We start from the raw sequence: 24,722 nt of genomic DNA, 5'->3' as shown, positions 1-24,722 counted from the left end.
GCTGCTTGAAATCGAACTCTTCCGTGATATTTGGTGGCTTTTTTCTTTTGGTATTTAAAGCCGCCCTGAATACGTCACGTGACCTACTCAACAAGTCAAAACGGGCAGATCTTTGGCGATACGACAGTTGCAACATCGCATCTTCAGCATTGGCGATCCCATATGATATGTTCAGACCCTCGTGAACAATGCATGGCAGCGCAAGTGCGGCGTGGTGAAGCAAAATTCCTTGTTTCTCGTATCTAGTAATACAATGTGCTACCTCATTGTTTGTTTACACTTGACAACAACGGGCAAGCTTGCATCGAACACGCTATCCGTTTATCTTTGGGTATCATTCAGTTATGTACGCAATTCGCTTTATACAAAACAAGTACTCTCATCTTCCATACGATACCACCCTTCTTTCCTTTCCCATACTTCATATCCAAAACATGTTATTCCGTTCAAGGAATGACCTCCAACCGATAGACCGCCTCCCAATCCTCAATCTGCTGCTGCGTCTTGCCTCCGTCTCCACCAAATCTCGAAATACCAAATTTGGCCTTCTCCTCCTCCTCCTCTCTCACAATCTCCGACAGTCTCTTACCTCCATCCCCATTGCCCTTACCCGCACCGGGTCTACCACCACCAGCAGCAGCAGCAGCAGTACCGACATGACCAGGCTTAGGTCCCTTACCCTTACCCTTACCCGACTTCTTTTTGATGGCACCCACATTACACTTGCCCTTGTTAAAGGCCACATCCGCCGCCCGCTTCCACACGGCGCTCACATCCTTGACCATGTCCAACGTCCAAAACAAGCGGCAGTCGGCCTCCTCCACCACAAACTGGGCAGGCGTGCCGTCGTTGACGTTATCCCGCAGGATCTGGTCGCGCACGTTGACGGCGGCTGCGGCGCTGCGGTTGATGGGGAGCATGCTGAACTTGGAGAGCGCCTTCTTCTGGGACTCGGTCTTGGCGAAGGGGAGGTATTTCTGGACGGATGAGTAAATGTTGCGGTACTGCAGGACTTGGGCACCCTTGACGCCGCCGACGCCTTGGATGGGGTTGTGGTTGGGACGGCCGCCCATGGCGATGGATTGGACGCCGCCTTGGATCCGCAACATTTCCGAGGCCAGGGTGCAGGTGGAGGCGCACGCGCCGTCGTAGAGGATGACGATGTTGTCTGCGTCGAAGGGCTGCTGGACAACGCTGGGGTTGAGAGAGCCGTAGCCGGTGATTTCGATGCCCATCCCGTAGGTCTCGTTGGTGGTGGTCAGGTTGTCGTTGAGGTTCCAGCGCATCAGGTTGGTGTACTTGGTTCCCTGGTAGACGTGGGGGGCGAACTTGGCGTCAAAGGAGCGGAAGGGTTGGTTGGTCAGGTTGAGGTCGTAGCGGTAGTTGAACCAGGACTCGTAGTCCTCTACCAGCTCGTAGTCGGGGGTGGTGTACGGGTTGACCCCGGAGACGCGGTCGCTGACGATCTGGGCCATGGCGTTGTACGAGTCGGTTTCCTTCCACCGCGAAAACCCGTCCTGGACGATGGAGGGAAATAACTGGCGGAAGAAGTCGTAACCGAGGAGGATGTAGCCGCCGCCGTTGTTCTGGAAGTCGACGATCAGTTTTGTCTTGCCGGCTGCGACGGCTTCGGCGATGAAATCCTGCACAACTGCTTGGAACTCGGCGATGGAGTCGGAGGAGAAGGCGAGCAGGGCGATGACGGCTACGTCTTCGTATCCGGCGCCCTCGAGGAAGTAGCCGGATACGATGGCGTCAGAGGTGATGATGACTGGCTTGGGGTAGCCGGGGACGTTCTCTGCAGGACCGTCCTCGGTGGTCTCGGCGGAGCTGTTGAGGGTCGCGCCGTGGGGGTTGCAGAACTTGGCGTAGTAGGCCGCGCCCGAAGTCACGTTCGTCATGTCGGCCTTGACGGCGGCTTGGTTCTCGAGAGTCACACTGGTGCCATTGGCGAAGGTCAAGGTGGTGTTGGCGCCCTGGTAGATGTACCGGATACGGCCGCCGTTGGCGAAGAAGCCGGTGGACTTGCTGCTGGCGAAGGTGGCTTTCTGGTAGAACATGGTATTGTAGTTGGCGTCGGGGTCCTGGCTGATGCCGGCGACGTCGATGGTCTTGGCCAGATAGGTGGCGGCGTCGATGCCGTTGATCAGCTTGACCACGGAAGCGTTCTTGGGGTTGGCGAGGACGTCCTCGTACACCTTGATGACGGGCAGGGACTTGCCGTCCTCGCTGATGGACACCAAGGAGCGCTGGCGGCGCCACTCGAAGACCCTGGTCAGGGCGTCCGGGTAGAAGACAAAGTGGCCATCATGGCCGGGACCGAAGACGGTGGTGTACAGCTCCTGTTGGAACTGGTACTCGTTGGCGTACTTGTCAGCCTGCAGCTTGGCCTTGACGTTGTCAAGAGCGCCAAAGACGTCGTAAGCCGGGTAAGGGTATTCCTTGGGCGGCTTGGCCTTGTAGGCTGAGTCACTTTGCCAGTCGATGTAGGGCCTGATGGCATCCACAAGCTCGATGGCGGCATCTTTCCCTAGAGGAATCGAGTTAAGACACTCGTAAGCAAGAGCGGCTGCCACAGTCGGGGTAGCTTGATGTCTGTCAGCTTACGTTCTCGAATATCGTCTGTCAACATTACAACTCACCCGATGGGCTGGCAGCCTTCTGGGAAGCCCATGAGCTGCTCACAATGGCACACGGCTCACTGGTAGGGACAGTTGGACTGGCCGTTGTAGTTACGACTGGCTTGGAAGCGGCCGAGTCAATGACGGCAGCCAGTACGGCCGGGACGGCCCAGAAGTGCCCACGCATATCGATACTTGAAAAAGGCTTGACGGCGCGTGCACAAGAGACCCAAGAGCCAACCCCCCCTCTGAAGGCATCATGACTCTTTTATACTTTGCCATCTACCATTTCCTATATGTACAAACTGGATTTATCTTGCACATTCCCCTTGCGGTCTAGCAGATCCGGGAAGCAGCTGCATGCAAGACGGCCAGCGGGGCCGGGAAGTTGAAGAAACCATTCAGAGCGGCTGGCAAGTCTGCCATTCCCAATCGACAGCTCATGTACTAGACTATGTTGAGCCTAGTCTGGTGTTCAGATAAATCCGGTTTGAAGGAGAAGAAGGTATAAAACAGCATTCTCTCTCTCACTTATCAGTTGTCATGATCACGCAATAGTGAAGGTTTCCCTGCTCGAGGCCGGCCAGCCAGGATAGAATCCCACAACTACGAACCATTTCGAGAGGACTTGTGCCTGGCAGTCCCGGTCATGATGCCTAGCTCCCGGGAAGTTGAAGAGGAATCGGAACTCGGACGGTGAGAGAGAAAAGAAAGAGGCTTGAAGACAGGGGACACCAGAGTCACCTTCTCGTTGCGGAAGGTGGAGTTGCATCTGTTAGCGGGAAAATCGAGAGATGGACCAGGGTCAGTCGATGCAGAGAGCGGATGCCGACCCTAGGAACCTTGGGAAAAGACCAATACGAGAGCACGTAATCCGGAAGGTCGCAGAGACGATATTGGATCCATCAATTTTAATCTATCTACCTCTACATGCCGCCGTGTGTTATGTACTCATGGCACAGACGGCAAGGACATGTCATGTTGATGCGTGGTTCTCGAGCATTGCCGTATCGGCTGTCAAGAGATCCTGGTGGTGAATAACATACCTAACAGGGAGCTTCACGAAAAGCTGCACTAACACTAAGAGTAGCACTCTCAAGTCTAGTCGTGGACGTCAGAATTATGCGCACACCGACAACCAGTTTACCACGTTCTGCCGCGCCCTTGGCGAACATCACGACTCGTGGCAACGTTGATGAAAAGGCGTTCACTTCAGGGACGCATACCCGAAGTTTGAGACAACGTATCGTTCTAGACCAAGCATGGACTGCTCATGAATTTTGCAGTGAGAACCAAGTTCTTTGGTGAAACAGTGGCCGAGTTTTTGATCATGAAATCAATCTGTGGTGGGCCTGGGTGCGGTGCGCTTAATTCTGACGGGCGGGAGCGAGAGGTACCCGCCGCTACAGCAGCGTGATGCGTAGTACAGTGCGTGCATGAACTATACAGAGCATGACGGTACCTGACAGCTGACAGCTGCCCTGGGCTACACTACCGTGCCAAGCTTGGCACCGACAGATGCTGGGCTGGCTCCACATTCGACGACAAACATGGGGAGGTACGTACCTCTCTCTCTCTCTCTCTTTTCTCTTTTCCTCTTTTCCTCTCCTTCGCATCTTTGTGCCCCGAACTCAAGATCACGTATCCAAAGAGGATGGATACAAGGATACCATATAGATCCAGATGCGTTGACTCTCTCTCACCATTGTCTTCATTCATGGCTCGTTTCTCAAAGGGTGCCGGAAGCGGAATCGAACAAGGAAAGGAATGGCCCTCTTCACCACGCTGGAACAACCTCTTTGTGTCGGAAGCTTACTTGTTATGTACATGATATACTCAATATACGTCTTTCGTTTGCTCACCATCATGTTCTTCCCTTTCCTTGCTCTTGCTACCATCAGATTACGCAAATATGAACGCCGACGAGTCCGACGACGACATTCGTGACTGGAAGTGGGAACCGTTCACCTCAACTATCAACACCATCAAGCAGAACACCTATGACACAGTCCTTGAGGCAACGCAGGATCCAGACGCCGCCTTTCTCATCCCACGATGGACCCGCCCGAACTGGCCACGCGAGGGCATCACACTTCCCCCAGAAGAAGTAGTCCCGCAGGACGGTTCAACGGCCGTCATCAAGGGTGATGCGACGTCTCGGCTGCGACCAGCTCTCCTGCCCGAGGACGGAGCGCAGAACCCCACCAGATATGCCCTGCGATATGGAATTTTCCCCGATGATGACTTCCGTGGTCCTCGACACGGCCGGTCACGCATGTCCCCTATAGCGGAAGCCTTCGAGCACGAATTCCAGAATCTGGATCAGGATCCGGCATCGTACTCGCATGCCAACATTGCTCTTTTCAAGAGCAAATTTGGAGAAGAAGAGGTCTATGCTGATGATGAGGACTATCAAAGGGCCTTGTTCTATGGGTTCACGACTAAAGAGGTATTCTTCCACCAGATTTGGTCGTCCTGCCCGGTACCAAAATTAAGAGACTAGAAAAGCTGACATCCGCCGGTCTAGAGGATCGATTGGAAAGCTGAGCCTTTGCACCCGGACTTTGAGCCTCAAGAGAGCAACCTCAGTGGGAACCTTCACGAGTACGCATCACCTCCTAACTTTCGGGTCGACACTACTAGCAGAGCTGACTTGTCTATAGTTTACTCGTCAGAGACCAAAAATGGCTCAATATGGACGAGGGCGGTCGGCCGAGATACAATCTTTGCGGTAAAACAGGCGAATACTCTGTGGTACGTTATTGGCTATGTGCTATATCCCTGTCGTCAACCTCCATTCTACTCGTTACCAATCATGAATACTAGTTGACATCTTTCACAGAACGATGAAGAACTGTGGACAGCCCTCCAACCAGCCCTCCAGCTCGTCACCCGGGTTTTACAGATGGATCATCCCTTCTGGCGAGCATGCTTAGACTCTCTCTGCGGAATCGAAGTCCCACCTCACCGCAAGAGCAGGAAACACAGGGACAAAAAGCTCATCTACATCGACCCCAACGAGCCCAAGGACTGGTTCGCAAAGCAGGGCACTCACATGAGAGCCAACCTCGCCCTCAGCTATATCCAGGAACGAATAAGCCTCAGCATCAAGTCAAACCGTCAATTCGTGGCTGGACAAGGACCGGGCCGAGACGACATGACCGGTGAGACGCAGCCATACCATCGAAACGATGCTGTCAATTTTCGCCTGGAAGTCGCCATTGCAGCCGAGATCATGTGGCCTCTGCTTGTCCCGCAGTACACCATTGTCGAAAAACAAAACTGTTCACTCGTGATTGCAACTGTCATTCTTCACGAACTAGCTGTATGTCTTTTTTATTTTTTGTTCTGTATCCGCTTTGATGACCTGCCGCATTCGTAGCTGACTCAGGAACCGCCGTCCGTCGTTGATAAACATAGCATGCCGCTCATTTTGCCATGTATGGCCACGTCGCAGACACTCTAAACCCAGAAGTCCGTCGAGCATGGGACGATCCCTTCTGGGCTAATGAGGGAAAGGCTGAGATTGGATTTGCGTTTGAGAACCAGGTAAGCATATCATACCCTTCGTGACCATTAGTGACCTTAACCAACCAGACGATAATCCCATAATTACAATGCTGACATGATATTAATAACCACAGCTATGGGGCGGCACCCTTAAACCGCCTCACAAAACCGACATCGCCAGATTTTATCCCTACCGCACATGGCCCATTGACATCTGCCTCTGGCAGTGGCCGGACCCACCCGACCACAAGGACCATGAAAACAGGGCAGACTACCTCCGTGATGCTGTCCTGCCCACAGCACGCGTCGGAACTCTTATTCAGCTCAAGGACGTCCACCGACTATTCCAGCAGAGTTTCTGGGACGCCAACGTTCCGATCTACGGCCACAGGGCCCTGAGATTCACCACCGCCGGAAGACCTTCTTTTGCCGTCCCGCACGACGCAGAACTGAGGAAACAGGATTGGTATGAAACTTTCGGGTTTTCCAAGGGTAAATGGTTGCACTTGGCAGTGCGAGCGTTCAGAGCCGCTGGATATGGGATGGTGGCTGAGTACCTTGGCCATCTCGTTGACGAAGAGCTAGTCGGCGTGCGAACCAAGAGCCGCTGGGACGAGGAGAAAAAGCGGTGGTCTGGCCGTGATGCAGATGTAAAGGCACACATGGAAAAGATCAGAAACAACGCGTTGTCCAGTATGCCTGGAGAGGCGGCAGTCAGCGTCACCCAGCTCAACGCTCGCTCTACCACCCAGGAGCTGCTATCCGCCTTGCAAGACTTTTGTAGCTCCGTGTTGGCCGAACTCCAGCACTCCCAGCGCATGGCGGTCGAATACCTCCAGCTTTCGGATTTCGACAAGAGCTACCTCCAAGTTCAGCTCTGGAAGCTTCAGCAGCGGATCGAGTCCTACGGGCGCAAGGTGCACAGAATCATGAGCCTGTCTCTTCCGGCCAAGATCACCCGCTGGATGTCAATCGTATTTCTCGATAACCAGCTCCTCTCGTCCATCAGCGAGAGTATCACAAGCATCACGTTACTCTTCTCATCTCTGAAGCAAACCAGAGCTTACCTGGAAAAGAACACCATCTCTCAGCGTGAATTTGACGAGATCGCAAAGACCATGCCCTCCATCGAGGATACCGTCTTCCGCACCCGGTCCCAGCGCCTGCAAAAGATTGCGCAGCGAGAGTTATTTAACATGCCACTCATGTTTCGTCAGCTGTGGGAGAAGTTCCATGTGATCTTTGGGAGAATCAACACCAAACTCCGTACAGGGACGTTACGAGTGAGACCATACATCATGAAGAAGAAGAGGAAGAAGCAAAAGAAGAAGAATGCAAGGAGACAATCAAGTCCTGGCACCGACTATGACTCGGAGCTGTCATTATCACGACTCACCCTCCGAAGCCCCCAGTCGACAAGAATATCACCAAGATCAGCTTACCCACAGGCGCTGCTGGCATCGGCACCGGCTCCAAAACCAACGACGAGAGTCATGTCCGCTAATGACCCGGAGCAGGAAGCAATCTTGTCGGGACACGCCTTTGCAGGCTTGCAAATCAGATCACGTCCATCAACAGCAGTGGCCGGGGCTAAGCGCGGACGGGATGATGATGATGAAGATGAAGATGAGCCACAACTACCAGCCAGCAAGCGGCAGCTGCGCCCGAATCAAGTACTTCCACCACAGAGATTCGCTCGTGCTCCTGCTGGTGGTGGTGGTGGTGCTGCGGCTGCTGCTGCTGCTGCTCCATCTTCATCCCCTGCGGCTGGTGCTTCCCGTTCTGCTACCGGTTCTGTTTGGACTTCTTCTTCTAGTTCTGGGTCTGGTGATGATGTTAGTGATAGTTCTAGTGGCGAGTCCGGTGGTGGGTCTGGCGGCCCTAAGAGTGATTCTGGTGGTAGATCTGGTGGTTCACCAAGTGCTGGTGCGGAAGGTACTCCCGAAGACGAAGAGTTGATACCCGAAGGCAGCTACAGCATAGGTAGCACCAGGAGCCCTGGGATCCCCGAAGGCCCCAGCACTGGCTACAGCCCCGGAGATCCCATGGAGATCAGCGACAGCGACAACCGAGGGGGCAGAAGAGGAAGACAAGCAGCGCCTTCTTCCTCTACCCACCACCACCGCCACCATCGTCATTCCCATTCCCACTCCTATTCCTCTTCTTCTTCCTCTTCCTCCTACTGCTCAACTTGCTACTCCTCTTCCGAATCCGAAACCGGTATCGTCACCAACGACCCTAACCTCGCTGACCCCTTCATGGACGCCCCCCCTCAACCCAACACCACTACCACTCCCACCACTCCCACCACTCCCCAACGTAACCCCCCTGCTCGCACATCCCCCCTCCGCACCCCCCACATGCGCGCCCCCTCCCGTTCCCCCTACCGCACCCCTCCCCCTGCCTACCAAAAGACTCCTCCCGTGCACTCCCGAACCCCTCGTCACCCCATCGAAGGCCCTCGTCCCCGTCGCCGATCCCCCGGCCACTCCCCTCTCGAAGGACCCCGCGGCCGTCGACCCCGTCGTCAAGTCCAACCCAACGAAACTCCTCCCCCCTCTTTCCTCGACGCAGTCGGCAGTATCTTCGGCCTCAGCCTCGGCCCAGGCAGTGGCGGACGCGCTGCCACTGACGCTGACATTCGCAATGCTCGCAGCCCTTCTACGCCTGAATTTCGCGCTCCGAGGGGTAGAGATTCTCCCACGCAAATCAGGACTCCAACGTCTGGTATGCGGGGGTTACTTGCACCCTTGGGTCGGTTGAACTTTTTCGGTGGTGATGGTGGTGGTGATGGTGGTTCTCCACCGGCGGCACCTGCGGCACCTAGGCGGAATGTAGATGCTAGAGGGGCGCCTGGCCGTAGAGGTATGGATATCTATGAACGTCGTAGAGCTCCTTTCGCTGAGATGAATGTTCCGAATGCTCCAAGAGGTAGAGCGGGCGCTTCGGGCGCTCCGAGGGGTGCTCAGGGTGGTCGGGGCGCTCGGGGTGCTGGTGCGAATGCTGGAGGACCAAGTGTTGGGTGGGGTGGTCTGGGAGATGTTTTTGGTGATGAAAGGGGTCAAACAGCAGGGCAGAGGGAGAATCCGGATAACGATATGGATATGGACGACGGGATAGAGTAGGTCGCGGCTTAATGAGTATGGGGACTGAACAAAGGGCTGGTTGTATAGAAGGTTGGAAGCGGGCGGAAGATAGGGTGTGAATCAAGTTGTCTTATGTAGATCGGGAGGGCCGACTACCTGGGATGGCGCAACAGGAACGGGTCAGTGATTGAGTTTGGATTTGTGGTATACTCTGTGGTTTATGCTTGGTTATCTAGTTAGATACAATGACTTTTCTTTCATCTTTGGATCGATTCCTGCTTGTAATTGTCAGCTAGTGTATGGATGTATTATACCTTGGAGCCAGTCGCATTTCTGATCCACCCTGACGTGAATCTTTGCTAATATACAGACGCAAACATCTCGACAGACTTTACAATCTCATCGTCGATTGCAGCTACTGAGGCCTGTCGATGTCTTCCTCCTCAGCTACTCGCCGCTTTTGCAGAGCCACCTGAGCGTCCATCCACGTTCAAACGATTTTCTCTCTGATTGCTGTCTGTAACTGTTCTGGCACTGCCTCCAGCTCTTCCTTCGCTTTTCTAAAGCCATTCCACATTGTGTTCCTCGATTATGGCATCGAGAAAAGCAAGCAAAGGGGTGTTGAGAATACCAGCGGGTCAAAGCAGGGACAACGCACCTCTTGGCCGTCAGAACTGGAAGTTCATTGATACTTTGCCGTCTTCACCTTTCGCTTTCAGCACGCTTGGAGGTTCGCCACCCCTGACATGACTGGGAAAACTTCCTCCCAGGTTTTCAAATTGAGGGAGGGAAGTACGTCCTAGAGGTAATTTGTTAGCCCACTTGCGTCTCTGACACTGAACTTGGTGGCTTCACACTAGGAGTATTGAAAATAGGTGGGGATGGGTGACTCACGGTAGCCATTTGTTGTAGGCACGCGTATCCTGGTGGGCGAAAGTGACAATAATCACCTTTGTGATTGTGGCCGGTGTCTTGGGATCTAGCAGGAAATGGCGAATGGCACCAAGGGCTGCTTGAGCTGCATATCTGCTCGGATAACCGTAGATGCCGGTGCTGATGGCGGGGAAAGCGATGGTGGTGAGTCCAGCCTCTGCTGCTGTCTGCAGAGAGCGTAGATAGCAGGAGATGAGGAGTTTTTCGCACTCCTGGTGGTTCCCCGATGAATAGACGGGACCGACCGTGTGGATGACCTTTTTGCAAGGCAAGTTATAGGCGTCAGTCATGACAGCGTCACCGGTGGCACATCCACCCTTGGTGCGGCACTCGCGAACCAGCCCGGAGCCGGCGGCACAATGGATGGCACCATCTACGCCTCCGCCACCAAGAAGGGAGTTGTTTGCGGCGTTGACAATGGCATCGACCTGAAGTTTGGTGATGTCTCCGTGGTGGATGGCAATGCGCTTATTGAGCTCAGACGAGGGGGTTGGGAAAGCATTAGAGTCGCCGTCGACGACAACGGGGAGCGTTTGCTTATAGGAGTCTGTCACGGCGAAGCCCTCCTCGGGGAGTACGCCCTCGTCGTAGAGGTCATGGATGCTGGGGATCTCGTGGGACTCTACACGGCGGGCCGAGGACGCCATACTTCTCGTTGCTTGCGAGGCAGCTGGGGTTGTGAGGGCTGGAATGGCTCGGGCTGGAATGAATCGAGCTGTGAGTGGACGTCGACTTTGATTGCGTAGAGACACTTGGAGAACGCGGGACAAAAGTCGAACTGAGGACATGAATGGCAAACGAATGGTCTCTAGTATTTGTGCAGGAAATAGTGAAGTTGGGAGAAGAGTGAGTTCAGTTGAGACACAGATACGATACCGAGGGCTTCTGGGCGCCAAGCTTCCTTTATGAGTGAAGATGAAGAGAGAGGCAGGACCGATGACGTTAAACACCTTTCATGATCGCGACAGGCCATAGCTCTGGAAGGCACGATCAATTCTAACCCAACTGAAGAGATGCCGCCGTTGAGTCAAGCATTTCGTGCAATTACTTGCTTGCCGATTTTCACTAGATTTTATCATGAAACCAACGCTTGATGGTTTGGCACAGGAGCAACAACTTGACGGAACTCGTCGGTCGTTCCATTTGTACATTGCTGATGTTCCCTCGGGCGGGATGACGAAAGGTCAAACAACAGTGGAGGAAGGACAGGAAAGATACCTAGACCAAAGTACCTGTCCTTATCTTACCTTATCTTCCATCATTCATGTCACCGCCCCTAGGTAGTGTAGAGGTACCTCTAGCTTGGGCGGGCTGAGGCGGGGCACAGCGCTAGGGACGCCCTCAAACCCCTTGTAAGTTCCTGGACGTTCTGGCCCGTACCCCTCCCTCGCTGGCGCCCGTCGTGTGTGTGTGCCCATCTCCGACAATTTTGCCAGACACTTATCGCGGCGGTCCCAACTTGTCGCCGTTTGATTCGAGTCTTGCTACCTGACTCACCCCCGTCACCGCATATCACCGCCGGCACAGCCATCCTTTGTCCGACCGACAACCTCTCCGGTTGACTCTAGCCCGTCGCGATAGCAGGTCCTGTCGCCCTCTCCCATATACATACCTAGCCTCCACCTCAAGAGAGCCCGCCCGCTTTTCTGCGCAACGCAATCGCATATCGAGACGTCTGAGAGACTTTGCGACAGCCCACCACCACACACACCACCCAGTCGCAAACCGCACACCACACACACAGACACATCATGACCGACGCCGTTGTAGATGCCGCTGCCAAGATGCAGCTGGCCGACGCCCCCGTCGACCCCAATGCCCCCAAGCTCGTTCTTGACGAGGAGACCGGCGAGATGGTCTCCAAGGGCGAGCTCAAGAAGCGTCTGGCCAAGCGCGCAAAGAAGGCCATCAAGGAGAAGAACAAGGACGACAAGAAGAACGTCGCCGCTACGACTGCCGCTGCCCAAGACGGTGCCACCCCCAAGAAGCAGACCCCCAAGCCCGAAGAGGCCCCCATCGACACCCAGGCCATGTTCAAGCAGGGCTTCCTCAACGACGTCTACAACGAGCGCCCCGTCAAGCCCGTCTTCACCCGTTTCCCTCCCGAGCCCAACGGCTTCCTCCATATCGGCCACGCCAAGGCCATTGCCATCAACTTTGGCTTTGCCAAATACCACGGCGGCAACTGCTACCTCCGATTCGACGACACCAACCCCGAGGCCGAGGAGGAAATCTACTTCACCGCCATCGAGGACACGGTCCGCTGGCTCGGCTTCACCCCCTACAAGATCACGTACTCGTCCGACAACTTCCAGAAGCTGTACGACCTGGCCGAAAAGCTGATTGGCCTCGACAAGGCCTACGTCTGCCACTGCAACGATGACGAGATCAAGCTCCAGCGTGGAGGTGAGAAGGGCTCCAGCCCCCGTTTCCGCTGCAAGCACGCCGAGCAGTCCGTCGAGGAGAACCTCCAGAAGTTCCGCGACATGCGCGACGGGAAATACAAGCCCAGGGAAGCTTTCCTTCGCATGAAGCAGGATATCACCGACGGTAACCCCCAGATGTGGGATCTTGCCGCTTACAGAGTCCTTGACAAGCCTCACCACAGGACCGGAAGCCAGTGGAAGATCTACCCTACATATGACTTCACCCACTGTCTTTGCGATAGCTTCGAGGGCATCACCCACTCCCTCTGCACCACCGAGTTCGTGCTCAGCCGTGTCTCGTACGAGTGGCTCAACAAGTCTCTCGAGGTCTACGAGCCCATGCAGCGCGAGTACGGCCGTCTTAGCTTGTCCGGCACCGTGCTCTCCAAGCGCAAGCTCAAGGAGCTGGTCGACCGCAAGATTGTCCGCGGCTGGGACGACCCCCGTCTGTACACCCTGATCGCCGTCCGCCGCAGAGGTGTTCCTCCCGGCGCCATCCTCGAGTTCGTCAACGAGCTCGGCGTCACCACCTCCAACAGCATCATCCAGATTGTCCGCTTTGAGCAGACCATCCGCCGCTACCTCGAGCGCACCGTGCCCCGCCTGATGCTCGTGCTTGACCCCGTTCCCGTCGTGATCGAGGACGCTGACGAGTTCGACGGTTCCGAGCTCACCGTGCCTTTCTCGTCCAAGAACGCCGCTATGGGCGACCACAAGATCAAGTTCACCAAGACCGTTTACATTGACCGCTCCGACTTCCGTGAGGTCGACTCCAAGGACTACTTCCGCCTCGCCCCGGGCAAGACCGTCGGCCTTCTCCAGGCCCCCTTCCCCATCAAGGCCACCAGCTTCACCAAGGACGAGACCACGGGCAAGGTCACCGAGATCCGCGCCGTCTTCGACCGTGAGACCAAGAAGCCCAAGACCTTTATCCAGTGGGTTGGCACCGACGGCTCTCGCAAGTGTGAGGTCCGCGTCTACAACCAACTGTTCAAGTCGGAGAACCCCGCTGCTGCCGAGGGCGGCTGGTTGAGCGACATCAACCCCGAGAGCGAGGTCGTCTACCCTGATGCCCTTATCGAGTCTGGCTTCGACGAGGTCAAGCGCCGCGCTCCTTGGCCTGAGGCGGCTGGTGAGAGCGAGCTTGGCAAGGGCGGTCCTGAGAGTGTCCGCTTCCAGGCTATGCGTGTTGCTTACTTTGTAAGTCCCCCCCCCCCCCCTCTTCCCTGACACTATCTCGGAATTGTAGCTAACCGATAGTTTTGCAGGCCCTGGACAAGGAAAGCACAGATGACAAGATCGTTCTTAACCGCATTGTTTCGCTCAAGGAGGATAAGGAGAAGAACTAAGCAGTTGTCCGCGAATTAACAAAAAAAGAAGATGTCGAAAAAAATATAGAATAGAATGGTTATGAGTGTATGAGCAAATTTTGGCCCCGAGATATCACTTTTTTTAGGTTTACGGTGTCCAGATGGAGTAGCGGAGTTGAAAATGGACATGGCATCATGAATACTTATTCACAAAAATATTTGGCTTTTTGTGTGTCGCCAATTCAATATCTTTGTGTCTGGCTGATATGCTGCCCTTTTTTTTTTCTGGTTTTTTTTCTCTTTTTTTTTCCTTTCTTTTTTTTCCCCTTTCTTCCCCGTCTTCCTCCTCATAAACATGCCTAGCTACCACTTTGGCCATATTCTCTTTGGTTGTCACAGCTCATATTGCCCTATAACACTGATCTAGAGGCAAATGAAATAAGAGGCGCAATGGAGGTGAGGTCTTCATTGGAGACTCGCCCATTAAAAATGGCGTATGCGAGTGCTACATATATGCATCATGATGCATTTTGCAGATATCAAACCATTGGTAGTCGCTATACATAGGTAGGTAGCACATACCCTCAGTATTTCTTGGTAGATATTTCACTTTACCACTTAAGTAACACTTTGCCCTCTGAATTTGGAGGTGCTTGGTGTCTTTTATTGCATCTTTGTGCTCGTCTTTCTTTTCGTGGTGCTACTGTGAAGGCCAAGACTGACGACCAATCTACATAGTGTACCTCAAGAACAAGAACCCGGGTGTTAGAGCTCCCTCCGTCGCAATTGCTCGGAAGCAGAGTCAGGACATGAAGAAGTCCAGACCCGTACTCAAATTCAACCTTTGGCAACTCAAGATGATGTGCGAATGATTAATTTACCAATCATCTCCTCCAATTATGCAGTGTTAACTGCCCTTCTCTTTCTCTCCCACTAACACTTACACGAAAACAAGCGCTTTCCCCTTTCGGCTGACTCAGCGCTGGCAGTACTACCTCTAGTATCGACTCCAAAACGGCTCAAGGCATATCGATGATGATGTCATCGAACCGATTGACGATCCCATCGCCATGGTCCCCTTTTTGCATCGACCTACTTAGACTACTGTAGTGTATGTATGTATGTATGACGGATTTTGATCCCATCAATCCAGAGTTCGGGACGGGCCTAGATTGCATGCTTGGTTAGTCTCTTTCATCTCATTTCATACTAATCTTGCACGTGCGTGTGTCTCTCCATTTGTTCTACAGAGCCGCAGCCACATTCGTACCGACCTTTCCGAATAGTACTTCTGTGGTTCTTCTTCCAACTAGGTTACTTTGCTTCCTCACCCCACCTCATATTTAGGAAGGCTGAGTGAACCATTCAAGCAGAGATGGGCGACAGTGCCGCACATCAGGTGTTAATCGTAAGTGTTCATCCTCTCTTTTTCACCGCATCTCCAGTTTACATACGTACAGTCTCACTCACTTCATACAACCAACCAGGCCGGCTCAATAGCAGCCTTCACCGTCGACCTCCTCGTCTACCCCCTCGACACAATCAAGACCCGTATCCAAAGTCAAGATTACCAAGATGTCTACGCTTCTCAGAAACAACACTCTGCCATAAAGGGAACACTGGGAATCCAGCCTCCCAAGGCCGCCTTGTTCAGAGGGTTATACCAGGGAATAGGCAGTGTGATCTTTGCTACTTTGCCTGCTGGTGAGTTTTTCTTTTTACCTTTCATTCTCCTTCAGACAGTATACTCCTCACATCGCTTCGAATGCTGTGGCGGTCGGGGTCATCCCGATCAACCTACCTTTGAAGAACCTGTGGACTTTAAGATCCCCCTTACTTACTTACTTACTTACTTACTTACTTACCTCCTCCTCCTCCTTCTGCTCCTCTACATAGCCGGCGTCTTTTTCTATACCTACGAATCCTCCAAATCCTTTCTCTCCAAGACCCTCCCCACATCCATCCCGACACCCTTCACCCACTCCCTCGCCTCTGCGGGAGCCGAACTAGCCTCCTGCCTCGTCCTCACGCCCGCCGAAGTAATCAAGCAAAACGCACAAGTCCTTCGACGGTCCACTACTAGCGACGGGAAACCCAAATCAACCTCCCTCGAAGCCCTCAACATGCTCCGCCACAGCCCAGACGGCGTATGGAGACGACTGTTCTCGGGCTACACAGCCCTGGTAGCGAGAAATCTGCCGTTTACGGCGTTGCAGTTTCCCTTGTTTGAAAGGGTTCGAAGAAGGATATGGGAGGTGAGAGATCGGAATCGAGGGAAGGGGTCTGAACAAGAAAGAAGTCTGGTCGAAACGGGATTCGTCACCGGAGTGTCGGCCGCCGTGTCAGGGTCGCTGGCAGCGTTTGTGACGACGCCTACGGATGTTGTCAAGACGCAGATGATGCTTGCGGCAGGGGGGACACAACAGCCGGAGTCTTCGTCTGGGGAAGTGCTCGAGAGAGGTCGGCAGCACAAGAGCAGCAAGGGTACGAGTGGGTTCCAGGTCGCAAAGGAGATTGTGCGGGAGCGAGGGATCCGAGGGTTGTTTCGGGGCGGCGCGCTGCGCACGGCGTGGGCGGCCTTCGGCAGCGGGCTTTATCTCGGGTCGTACGAGGTCGCCAAGGTGTGGTTGAAAAAGGAATGATAGATGCTCTCCGAGATGCAGTGTCCGAGATCGTTATCCACGTGTGATTGCGCCTTGTATGGTTCCAAATAACATGAGCAAGAGGGGGATCAACGCTGGAAGATTTGCCCTACGAGGCTCGACTTCTCCAGTATCGATCATCCCGGCTAAGTCTCGTCTCATCTGATGTCCATACTTAGCCGGCCCCAATTCCGAAATGGCCGTTAGCCGCGCAGCGCTGCGCTGCAGAGATGAACAAGGCTTTATTGATATCTGGTGGGCAGAAATGAGGTATCAAGCCGCTGTCGGAGGTTTTCATGACTCGAAAATCGCCCTTGTCGACTGATTGTGTTTTAGAGGGTTCCAGATTTGATCGGCCACTTGCGCATTGCGATGAGTGACATGGAAAGTCCTGTCATATCAACTGACGGCCTTTGGCTTGAGTTCGGACTCGAATCGGCACTACGAGGGCTTTCATTATGAGTTCAGATGAAGAACAAGCCAAAAATCACAGCGGAACCGCCACGTTTTGGGTTTTGTGTACCTGACCCTTTGTTGGCGAATGCGCTGCTGTCAGATCCGCAATTACGATTCCCATCATCGCAAAAAAGAAAAAAAAACCGGCCACTTCAGACCAAGTCAGCCGTGAAGCGCCAGACTGAATAATGGAAAAGACACCTACCCTTCCCGTACAATTCCATCGTCCCTTCCAGACCTTCCAGACAGCAGTACTCGAAAGTGATGTGCAATTTGTTTCACTTCTAGTTTTCTTGGTTTTGATGACCAAGGATCCGCCTGGGTCGGCTTGGGGTCTTTGCTATGGCACCACCCTTGTGACCGATTGCGCGATCAGCAATTGTGTATGCACATTGTCGCAATAACTGGCAGGCGCGGTTGCCCGCATCCTTCGAGTATGTCATCCATATGAACTCGCGATTTGAGAGCGGTATGTCACCACAGTTCGTGCCCGTTCGTCCCTGTTCATCCTTATTAGTCCATTCTTTTTGCAATCTCAAAGACTACTTCACCCTGAGCGCCCATCCTTCCAAGACCTCAGCCGTCATATCTCGAAGTCATTGCGCACCTTAGCCGAGTTGGACGACCAAGCAGTAAATAGGCCACGTTGAGTCCAATGTGGTAAACTCCAGTCAACCCTTCTCCTCCGCAACCCAAAGTCTTTGTCCTCACGCGATCGCCGTCGCATTATCTCGTCCCCCTTCTGCTGCCTTAGCCTAGCATCTCCTTTTCTCGACAACATGGCCATATCCCAAGGTCCCGTCGGCGTAGCTATGGCCAGCCATAGTACTCCGGTCCATCCTGAAAAGACTTCCAGTATCGTCTCTGAGAATAACATTCAGACCACACCCACGGAGCTACCGGACAAGGAGCGATACATTGTAGTATCACCCTATATCGAGCAACAACACCTTCTCGACCTCACAACCCTTGACCCTGAGAACCAGATTTTGGCACTTGCCCTAAGTCAGTTGACGTGCCTCCGCGAGGACTACGCAACTGCGCCATACCGCGACACCTTCAACTGGGACCAGATCATCGAACACGTTCGCGCACTCGCACGAAAACGTAACTACACATGGAAGGAGACTTCCTTCTTTGTTGTTGCTTTCCGGTCACAAGTATTCGAGTCGACGGTCGAGAACTATGCGGACTTGGGTGAGCTGGACAAGGCTGCTCATGCTGAAGCCACCGCGAGTGGAGGGTTCTTGAAGTGAGTAACAGCCATATTCCTCCACAGGAACCAGCATGCTGACATTGACGGTTCAGGTACTGGTTCGGCACGCCAAATGAGGAGCGTCGCAACCTTGCAACCTGCATCTGGAGATCCCCAGAAGATGCGAAGAAGGGGGGAACTGGCCCTGCGCATCGAAAAGCGGCTGGGGCAACCAGGTCGTTGTATTCCTTCTGGCATATTGATCGCCATCGGTTGACCATCCGAGACAACGTTGAAAGCTGGGATCTCACCGAGTGGAATTGAGGTTTAGGAGCTACTTGTCTCCGGTGCTAGACGCTGGGCATGACGGTTTAGACTTGGAACGGCTTGGGCGTCGAGGTTGGCGTTTTGGTGGAAATTGACGGTGACAAGGCGATATGGTCACCATGCATCGAAGGGAGTTATAATCATTGTAATAACCACAGAGATATCTTTAGAGGCATCGATACTCAGTAGAATAGACTCGTGCTTTATCTTTCAAGTTGACAGCTGAAGTGAACTTGAAGTCGTGATGGGAATATTCGCAGGGTGTGAAAGTTAAGAGGAAAGAGGGGTATGACGACGTGTCCATGGAAGACGTCGGAGTCGCATATTTAAAGATGGCGTGAACCTTGAAGACGAGGAGCGAAACTAGGTTCGGCGGGGGGGGGCCCTGGGAAGCGTGGGATGCTGCTGGTTGCGGATGTCAAATCACGGCGAGTTGGCGACCGCCACCAAAAGTCCGAGTCCCATTGTGGAAGTGGTGATCTCTCGCGGGACTTTGAGTGAGGGGTTGTCAATGAAGCTCGAATGCTCTCACGATTTTGACCCTCATCAATTGGCAGGAAGCTGCAGTTTCAATATCTGAGTTGGTGCCGTTCGACGATCTCCGCATTGTGAGGAAATTCCTCGGTCAAGAGTGGATGCCCTCCCCAGACTCCATCGTTGCAGCGAGAAGTCGACGAGATCAAGTGGGACCAAACTTGGTCAGTGGGGTTGGGCTGTGGAAGACCACACAGTCAGCAGTGCGACAGTCATCGAGTGAGCACTGTTCCTCGCAGCTGAAAAGTGAGAGGTACTTCTGCGGTACGTCTCTGAGCTAAAACCATAGTCACGGCCAAACACCTTTCAAGCACAGGCCATTGCCCAACTTCTTTGTTTCTCGACCGCCCGCCCGCCACCTGCCAGCCGCCGGCACACGGTCTTTGCTGGCAGTCTGTTTCCGGCAGGACACCCCAGTGCGGCCGGTTGGTCGCCAGCAGTGCCCACAAACGCAAGCGAGAGAATTCAGTTGCGAAAAGTTGTTGAAGTCCTCCACGACTGACGAACTCGACTCCCCCAGCAGCAGCCTGACCACCGCAACGGCATACCCAACCACACCGTCGCGTCTTCACGTGAGAATCGAGTCCCGTCAATCCGCAATCATGGCCGAAGTTCAGAAGGATGCGCCGATCAAGTCGGTCCAAGTCGAGGCCCTTGTAAGTTGGAGATAGCTCTTGTTCTACGTCGTCCGTCGTCTTCTCCTGCCGCCGGAGCCCCGCCATGCCTGCCCGGCCCCCCAAGTCGCCCGCCATAAGGCCCCCTTTGTTAACCAGCGTCGGCACCATAGGTGGTCATGAAGATCGTGAAGCACTGCTCGACCAGCTTCCCTACCGTTGCCACCGGCTCCATTGTTGGCATGGACAACAACGGTGCCATCGAGGTCACCAACTCGTTCCAGTTCCCCTCCGTCGACGTCTCAAGCAGCGACAGCCACAGCGATGCCTCGTCCCTCGCCGCCGCCGCTCCCCGCGCCAAGGCCAACATTGTCTACCAAAACGAGATGATCAGACACCTCAAGGAGGTCAACGTCGACGCTAACAACGTCGGTTGGTACACCAGCGCCACTATGGGCAACTTCATCAACATGAGCTTCATCGAGAACCAGTACCACTACCAGAAGGAGAACGAGAAGACCGTCGCCCTCGTTCACGATGTTAGCAGGAGCTCCCAGGGCGCCCTCAGCCTTCGCGCCTTCAAGCTCTCCCCCGAGTTCATGACTGCCTACAAGGAGGCCAAGTTCACCACCGAGAGGTCAGCACACCGCCGGGATCCTGCCGTCACCCATATCTTGGGGCGCAGGTCGCATATCGCATGTCGTATAGCACACACCACTGACCTTACCTGATACAGCCTTCGGAACTCCAAGCTCACCTACAAGGACATTTTCGTCGAGCTTCCCGTCAATGTCCACAACTCTCACCTCCTTACCTCCTTCCTCCACCAAATACCCGCTCCCCCCAAGAGCGCCGAGATCCCTATGCCCGCCTCTCTCGACGACATCCGCCGCGATCCCGTCCAGATCCCCGCCCACCCTGGCTTCGAGTCTCTCGACCTCTCCATCGACCCCTTCCTCGAGAAGACCTGCGACCTGCTCCTCGACAGCATCGAGTCGCACTACACCGACCTCAACAACCACCAGTACTACCAGAGACAGCTCACTCGTGAGCAGTTCAAGATTACCCAATGGCAGGCGAAGCGCAAGGCTGAGAACGCCGCGCGTTTGGCGGCTAAGCAGTCGCCCCTTCCCGAGGATGAGTGGCAGAGGCTGTTCAAGCTCCCCCAGGAGCCCAGCAGACTCGAGGGTATGCTCAACGCCCGCCAGGTCGACCAGTACGCAAGGCAAGTGGATGCCTTCACGGCCAACATCACGGCCAAGATGTTCGCCGTTCGCGGCAACCTTCTCCCCGAGTAAAAGGGGCTACCAGGGGTTGTGGTGGTGTTTTTTGATGGGACGATAGAGGACGGTGGCCACGATATCTCAGCCGCATTTGGTTTTGGCGTTCCGGGTTGTCGGCGTGTTATTTACCTTGCAAGGTCTAGGGCAGGGTCGGCCATGCAGCCTACGTAAAGCGGGACGGGAGGGAGAGCTGCAATCACATCCAGTATCTTGTGGTGGCCTTGCTGATCTGACGTGGGGGAGGCATTGAGGCACTAGAGAAAACAAAAGGGATGCGTCCAAAAAGGCGATGAGGGACGCGTTGGACGAATTATCAGACATGAGATCCCCGTCAATCAAGCGATAAGCCGTTATCTTCTACTATGTTTAAGGGGCCAGCCTTTTTTTTCAGCTTTCCGTATATGTAATGAATTGCCTATAATCATATGGAGATGCCACGGCCCTGGATGGGAGGGTTTGGAGAAAGTCCGAAACTGAATTGTTAAAAAATGGGTCTCATCAATTCGGGGATGTGTCTAGCACTCTAGCTGGACATCTCAACGCCATGTCCGCGCTTCCCCCCCGTTTGCTGCTGCAGACGCTGACCAGGCGCTTTACTGCTTCCGTTGAGGTTGGCTTTCATGGGCACCAAACCTCATTCGGGTCCAGATACGACGATAACCGATAACAATTGTTGAACTCCCCAACCTCACCCGATGTCTTGGAAACGTCCAGTTCGGCCGAAACGAAAAGTGAATGAATGTCCGTCCTTGCCCATCCGCCCGCAAAACCCCACTATTTAGGCCGACGGCATCAGCGCTAAAAAGGCAAGCTGAAAGAGAACAACGTGGTGTCGAATTGGCGGCAGAAAGCACATTGCCATTTGCCGCGTCGACGACAACGGCTGGCAGGCAAAGGAGGGGCAAGCACTCGCATTGTGGTGGGGAATAAAGCTGAATTAGGACTAGCCTGCTTGTCTGATGCACACCGACAGAGCTGCTGGTTCGACAGATTTGCCCGCGGGGTTCTCATTTTTTTTTTCCCTAGTGTAGTGTAAACCCCGTCGACCCTTCCCCACTTCCTGCACGAAGCAGTTTTGGCTTCGTTTTGCTTGCCCGTCAGACCCGTGTCTGCCCTGCTGTTCCTCTCCGCCGCCGGCTGCCACTCTCAGTCAGTCAGGCAGTCAGGCTCTGCACATTCTGCTTGTGAGCTGTGTCATTGGATTCCGGGCCCTTTGATTTCCCCTTCGCTTCCCCTGCTCCCCCAGGGCCGTGTCCTCTTTTCTGCCGTGTGCCATCCGATATCCACTTTTCACCCCATCCCCTCAGTCCCTTCCTTTTAAATAAATCCATTGCTGTCCCCTTGCCAGGAAGAGTATTCTCACTTTTTGTCCATCCATCCCCCTCATCGTGAGTGCTCCTGCTCTCTCTCCTCCCTCCAAAACATCACCAATTCTAACCTGTACTCTCCATTCACAGATATCCCCATATCCACCCAACATGTCTGCCCCCGCCCACAAGTTCAAGGTCGCCGACCTTTCCCTCGCCGCCTTCGGCCGCAAGGAGATCGAGCTCGCTGAGAACGAGATGCCCGGTCTTATGGCTACTCGCAAGAAGTATGCCGCTGACCAGCCCCTCAAGGGCGCCCGCATTGCTGGCTGCCTTCACATGACCATCCAGACTGCCGTCCTCATCGAGACCCTCACTGCTCTCGGTGCCGAGGTCACCTGGTCTTCCTGCAACATCTTCTCCACCCAGGACCACGCCGCCGCTGCCATCGCCGCTGCCGGTGTCCCCGTCTTCGCCTGGAAGGGTGAGACCGAGGAGGAGTACCAGTGGTGCTTGGAGCAGCAGCTCATTGCCTTCAAGGACAACAAGAAGCTCAACCTCATCCTCGACGACGGTGGTGACCTTACCCACCTCGTCCACACCAAGTACCCCGAGATGCTCGAGGACTGCTTCGGTGTCTCTGAGGAGACCACCACCGGTGTCCACCACCTTTACCGCATGCTCAAGGAGGGCAAGCTCCTTGTCCCCGCCATCAACGTCAACGACTCCGTCACCAAGTCCAAGTTCGACAACCTCTACGGCTGCCGTGAGTCCCTCGTCGACGGTATCAAGCGCGCCACCGATGTCATGATTGCTGGCAAGATCGCTGTCGTCGCCGGTTTCGGTGATGTCGGCAAGGGCTGCGCCATGGCCCTCTCCGGCATGGGTGCCCGCGTCATTGTCACTGAGGTCGACCCCATCAACGCCCTCCAGGCTGCCATGGCCGGCTACCAGGTCACCACCATGGAGAAGGCTGCTCCTCTTGGTCAGATCTTCGTCACCACCACCGGCTGCCGTGACATTCTCGTCGGCAAGCACTTCGAGGTCATGCCCAACGACGCCATTGTCTGCAACATTGGTCACTTCGATGTCGAGATCGACGTCGCGTGGCTCAAGGCCAACGCTGCTTCCGTCCAGAACATCAAGCCCCAGGTTGACCGTTTCCTCATGAAGAACGGCCGCCACATCATCCTCCTTGCTGAGGGTCGTCTTGTCAACCTTGGCTGCGCCACTGGCCACTCCTCTTTCGTCATGTCCTGCTCTTTCACCAACCAGGTCCTTGCTCAGATCATGCTTTACAAGGCCAACGACGAGGCTTTCTCCAACAAGTACGTCGAGTTCGGCAAGTCCGGCAAGCTCGAGAAGAAGGTCTACGTCCTTCCCAAGATCCTCGACGAGGAGGTTGCTCGTCTCCACCTCGACCACTGCAACGTCGAGCTTACCCAGCTCTCTGACGTCCAGGCTGAGTACCTCGGCCTCGCCACTGAGGGTCCCTACAAGAGCGACCAGTATGTTACTTCCTGTCCTTTCTGGTGCCTGATGAATGATATGCTAACCAAGTCACAGCTACCGCTACTAATTTCCCTTTCAATACCATATATCCACCCTCTCCTGTCGTATTTGGCTAGGATAGGGGAGGTAATTTACTGAGGATCTCCTTCAACACTTTGGGTTATGGACAAAACATCTCTCAGCGGCATGTTTGGGATTTCCACAAAGCATCGTTTTCAACAGGCATGATTTGCATGACAAAACCGGGTTCAATATGGGGGTCTTTCACTAGGGGTTTTTCAAAACGGTATATTAGGGATGGTTCGGGTACAAATTTTCAACAAAAGTACGGCGTTGGCTTTGGCACATGATATCCCATGACACACCCTCGAGGCATTTGAGACGGGTGTGTTTTCGAAACGTAAGTAGCTGGTTGCTGCACCTGATGAAGTGCAAGAAGACGATAAAGAGAGGAAGGCTATACCCAAAGGCCCGTCAACCGAGGCCTGGGAACAATTAGACTACGGAATAGAGAAAGACACAGTCTTTTTTGGGCATGTCTTTTTGTGGTACACCAAAGAAGCCACCGAAGTTAATAATATGTGGTTATGGCTCACACTTTCCCTTCCTGCTACGCGATTCATGTCTGATTTTCGTGCGTCTCTTGTGTTGTATTTGTCCCTCTCAAGGAAGTAGTGGTACGACGAACGGCCGCAAAAGCCACACGAGTAAGTCTGGCTCTCCAATCATCCAAAGTAGCATCACGTTTGTCTTCTTTTCGCCCGCCCGCGAATGGACACTTCCCACTCCAACATATCGTGATCTTGCATATCGTAGTTGGTTTGGCTCAACCATTCGGCGTCCGTTCCGTTCCATTGCACGGAAACTGCATTGCCGCCTTTTATATACCTATCTACTACCTCTAGTTGCCTGCAACGGGACCAGGCAGCGTGCCTCCCTACTGAGAATGTGTTCTGCATACAACAT

General features: G+C 54.1%; 8 protein-coding genes across 10 annotated transcripts; 6 read left to right on the top strand and 2 right to left on the bottom strand.

Annotated features, from left to right (window-relative positions):
• Positions 1–314: 314 nt before the first annotated feature.
• NCU07923 (hypothetical protein) lies at positions 315–2,990 on the bottom strand. Its single transcript, XM_957346.2, has 2 exons — positions 2,643–2,990; positions 315–2,587 (listed from the first exon to the last, which is right to left on the bottom strand). The coding sequence occupies exons 1-2, from the start codon at positions 2,806–2,808 to the stop codon at positions 447–449; spliced, it is 2,307 nt and encodes a 768-aa protein (XP_962439.2). The 5' UTR covers positions 2,809–2,990; the 3' UTR covers positions 315–446.
• A 1,543-nt stretch (positions 2,991–4,533) lies between these two features.
• On the top strand, positions 4,534–9,256 carry NCU07924 (hypothetical protein; the record flags this gene model as incomplete). Its single annotated transcript, XM_957347.1, has 6 exons — positions 4,534–5,070; positions 5,149–5,225; positions 5,285–5,375; positions 5,464–5,946; positions 6,042–6,170; positions 6,266–9,256. The coding sequence occupies 6 exons, from the start codon at positions 4,534–4,536 to the stop codon at positions 9,254–9,256; spliced, it is 4,308 nt and encodes a 1,435-aa protein (XP_962440.1).
• Positions 9,257–9,307: 51 nt separating this feature from the next.
• NCU07925 lies at positions 9,308–11,209 on the bottom strand. Of its 2 annotated transcripts, XM_011395971.1 has the most exons (3): positions 10,112–11,209; positions 9,876–10,016; positions 9,308–9,492 (listed from the first exon to the last, which is right to left on the bottom strand). In XM_011395971.1, exons 1-2 carry the CDS (start codon positions 10,936–10,938, stop codon positions 9,992–9,994), a joined length of 852 nt encoding a protein of 283 aa, XP_011394273.1. In that variant the 5' UTR covers positions 10,939–11,209; the 3' UTR covers positions 9,308–9,492; positions 9,876–9,991. The 2 variants fall into 2 exon arrangements, with proteins under 2 accessions (XP_011394273.1, XP_011394272.1); XM_011395970.1 differs by having other exon boundaries at positions 9,327–10,016; positions 10,112–11,052.
• Positions 11,210–11,579: 370 nt separating this feature from the next.
• NCU07926 (glutaminyl-tRNA synthetase) lies at positions 11,580–14,183 on the top strand. Its single transcript, XM_957349.2, has 2 exons — positions 11,580–13,776; positions 13,845–14,183. Exons 1-2 carry the CDS (start codon positions 11,902–11,904, stop codon positions 13,923–13,925), a joined length of 1,956 nt encoding a protein of 651 aa, XP_962442.1. The 5' UTR covers positions 11,580–11,901; the 3' UTR covers positions 13,926–14,183.
• Positions 14,184–15,257: 1,074 nt separating this feature from the next.
• NCU07927 (mitochondrial carrier protein) lies at positions 15,258–16,590 on the top strand. Its single transcript, XM_957350.2, has 3 exons — positions 15,258–15,294; positions 15,374–15,590; positions 15,783–16,590. Exons 1-3 carry the CDS (start codon positions 15,262–15,264, stop codon positions 16,526–16,528), a joined length of 996 nt encoding a protein of 331 aa, XP_962443.1. The 5' UTR covers positions 15,258–15,261; the 3' UTR covers positions 16,529–16,590.
• An 860-nt stretch (positions 16,591–17,450) lies between these two features.
• Positions 17,451–18,718, top strand: NCU07928 (hypothetical protein). The gene is made up of 2 exons (XM_957351.2): positions 17,451–18,236; positions 18,293–18,718. Exons 1-2 carry the CDS (start codon positions 17,764–17,766, stop codon positions 18,501–18,503), a joined length of 684 nt encoding a protein of 227 aa, XP_962444.1. The 5' UTR covers positions 17,451–17,763; the 3' UTR covers positions 18,504–18,718.
• A 653-nt stretch (positions 18,719–19,371) lies between these two features.
• NCU07929 (eukaryotic translation initiation factor 3 subunit 3) lies at positions 19,372–21,622 on the top strand. Its single transcript, XM_957352.3, has 3 exons — positions 19,372–19,696; positions 19,828–20,291; positions 20,391–21,622. Exons 1-3 carry the CDS (start codon positions 19,643–19,645, stop codon positions 20,950–20,952), a joined length of 1,080 nt encoding a protein of 359 aa, XP_962445.1. The 5' UTR covers positions 19,372–19,642; the 3' UTR covers positions 20,953–21,622.
• A 347-nt stretch (positions 21,623–21,969) lies between these two features.
• On the top strand, positions 21,970–24,366 carry cys-18 (cysteine-18). 2 transcript variants are annotated; one of them, XM_011395972.1, is made up of 3 exons: positions 21,970–22,325; positions 22,395–23,752; positions 23,811–24,366. In XM_011395972.1, the coding sequence occupies exons 2-3, from the start codon at positions 22,416–22,418 to the stop codon at positions 23,821–23,823; spliced, it is 1,350 nt and encodes a 449-aa protein (XP_011394274.1). In that variant the 5' UTR covers positions 21,970–22,325; positions 22,395–22,415; the 3' UTR covers positions 23,824–24,366. The 2 variants fall into 2 exon arrangements, with proteins under 2 accessions (XP_011394274.1, XP_011394275.1); XM_011395973.1 differs by having other exon boundaries at positions 22,303–23,752; positions 23,811–24,351.
• The last annotated feature ends 356 nt before the right edge of the window (positions 24,367–24,722 follow it).

Source organism: Neurospora crassa, linkage group IV (assembly GCF_000182925.2).
Source record: "Neurospora crassa OR74A linkage group IV, whole genome shotgun sequence".
NCBI classification, from domain to species: domain Eukaryota; kingdom Fungi; phylum Ascomycota; class Sordariomycetes; order Sordariales; family Sordariaceae; genus Neurospora; species Neurospora crassa.
This window is presented reverse-complemented; position numbering and strand designations above follow the sequence as displayed.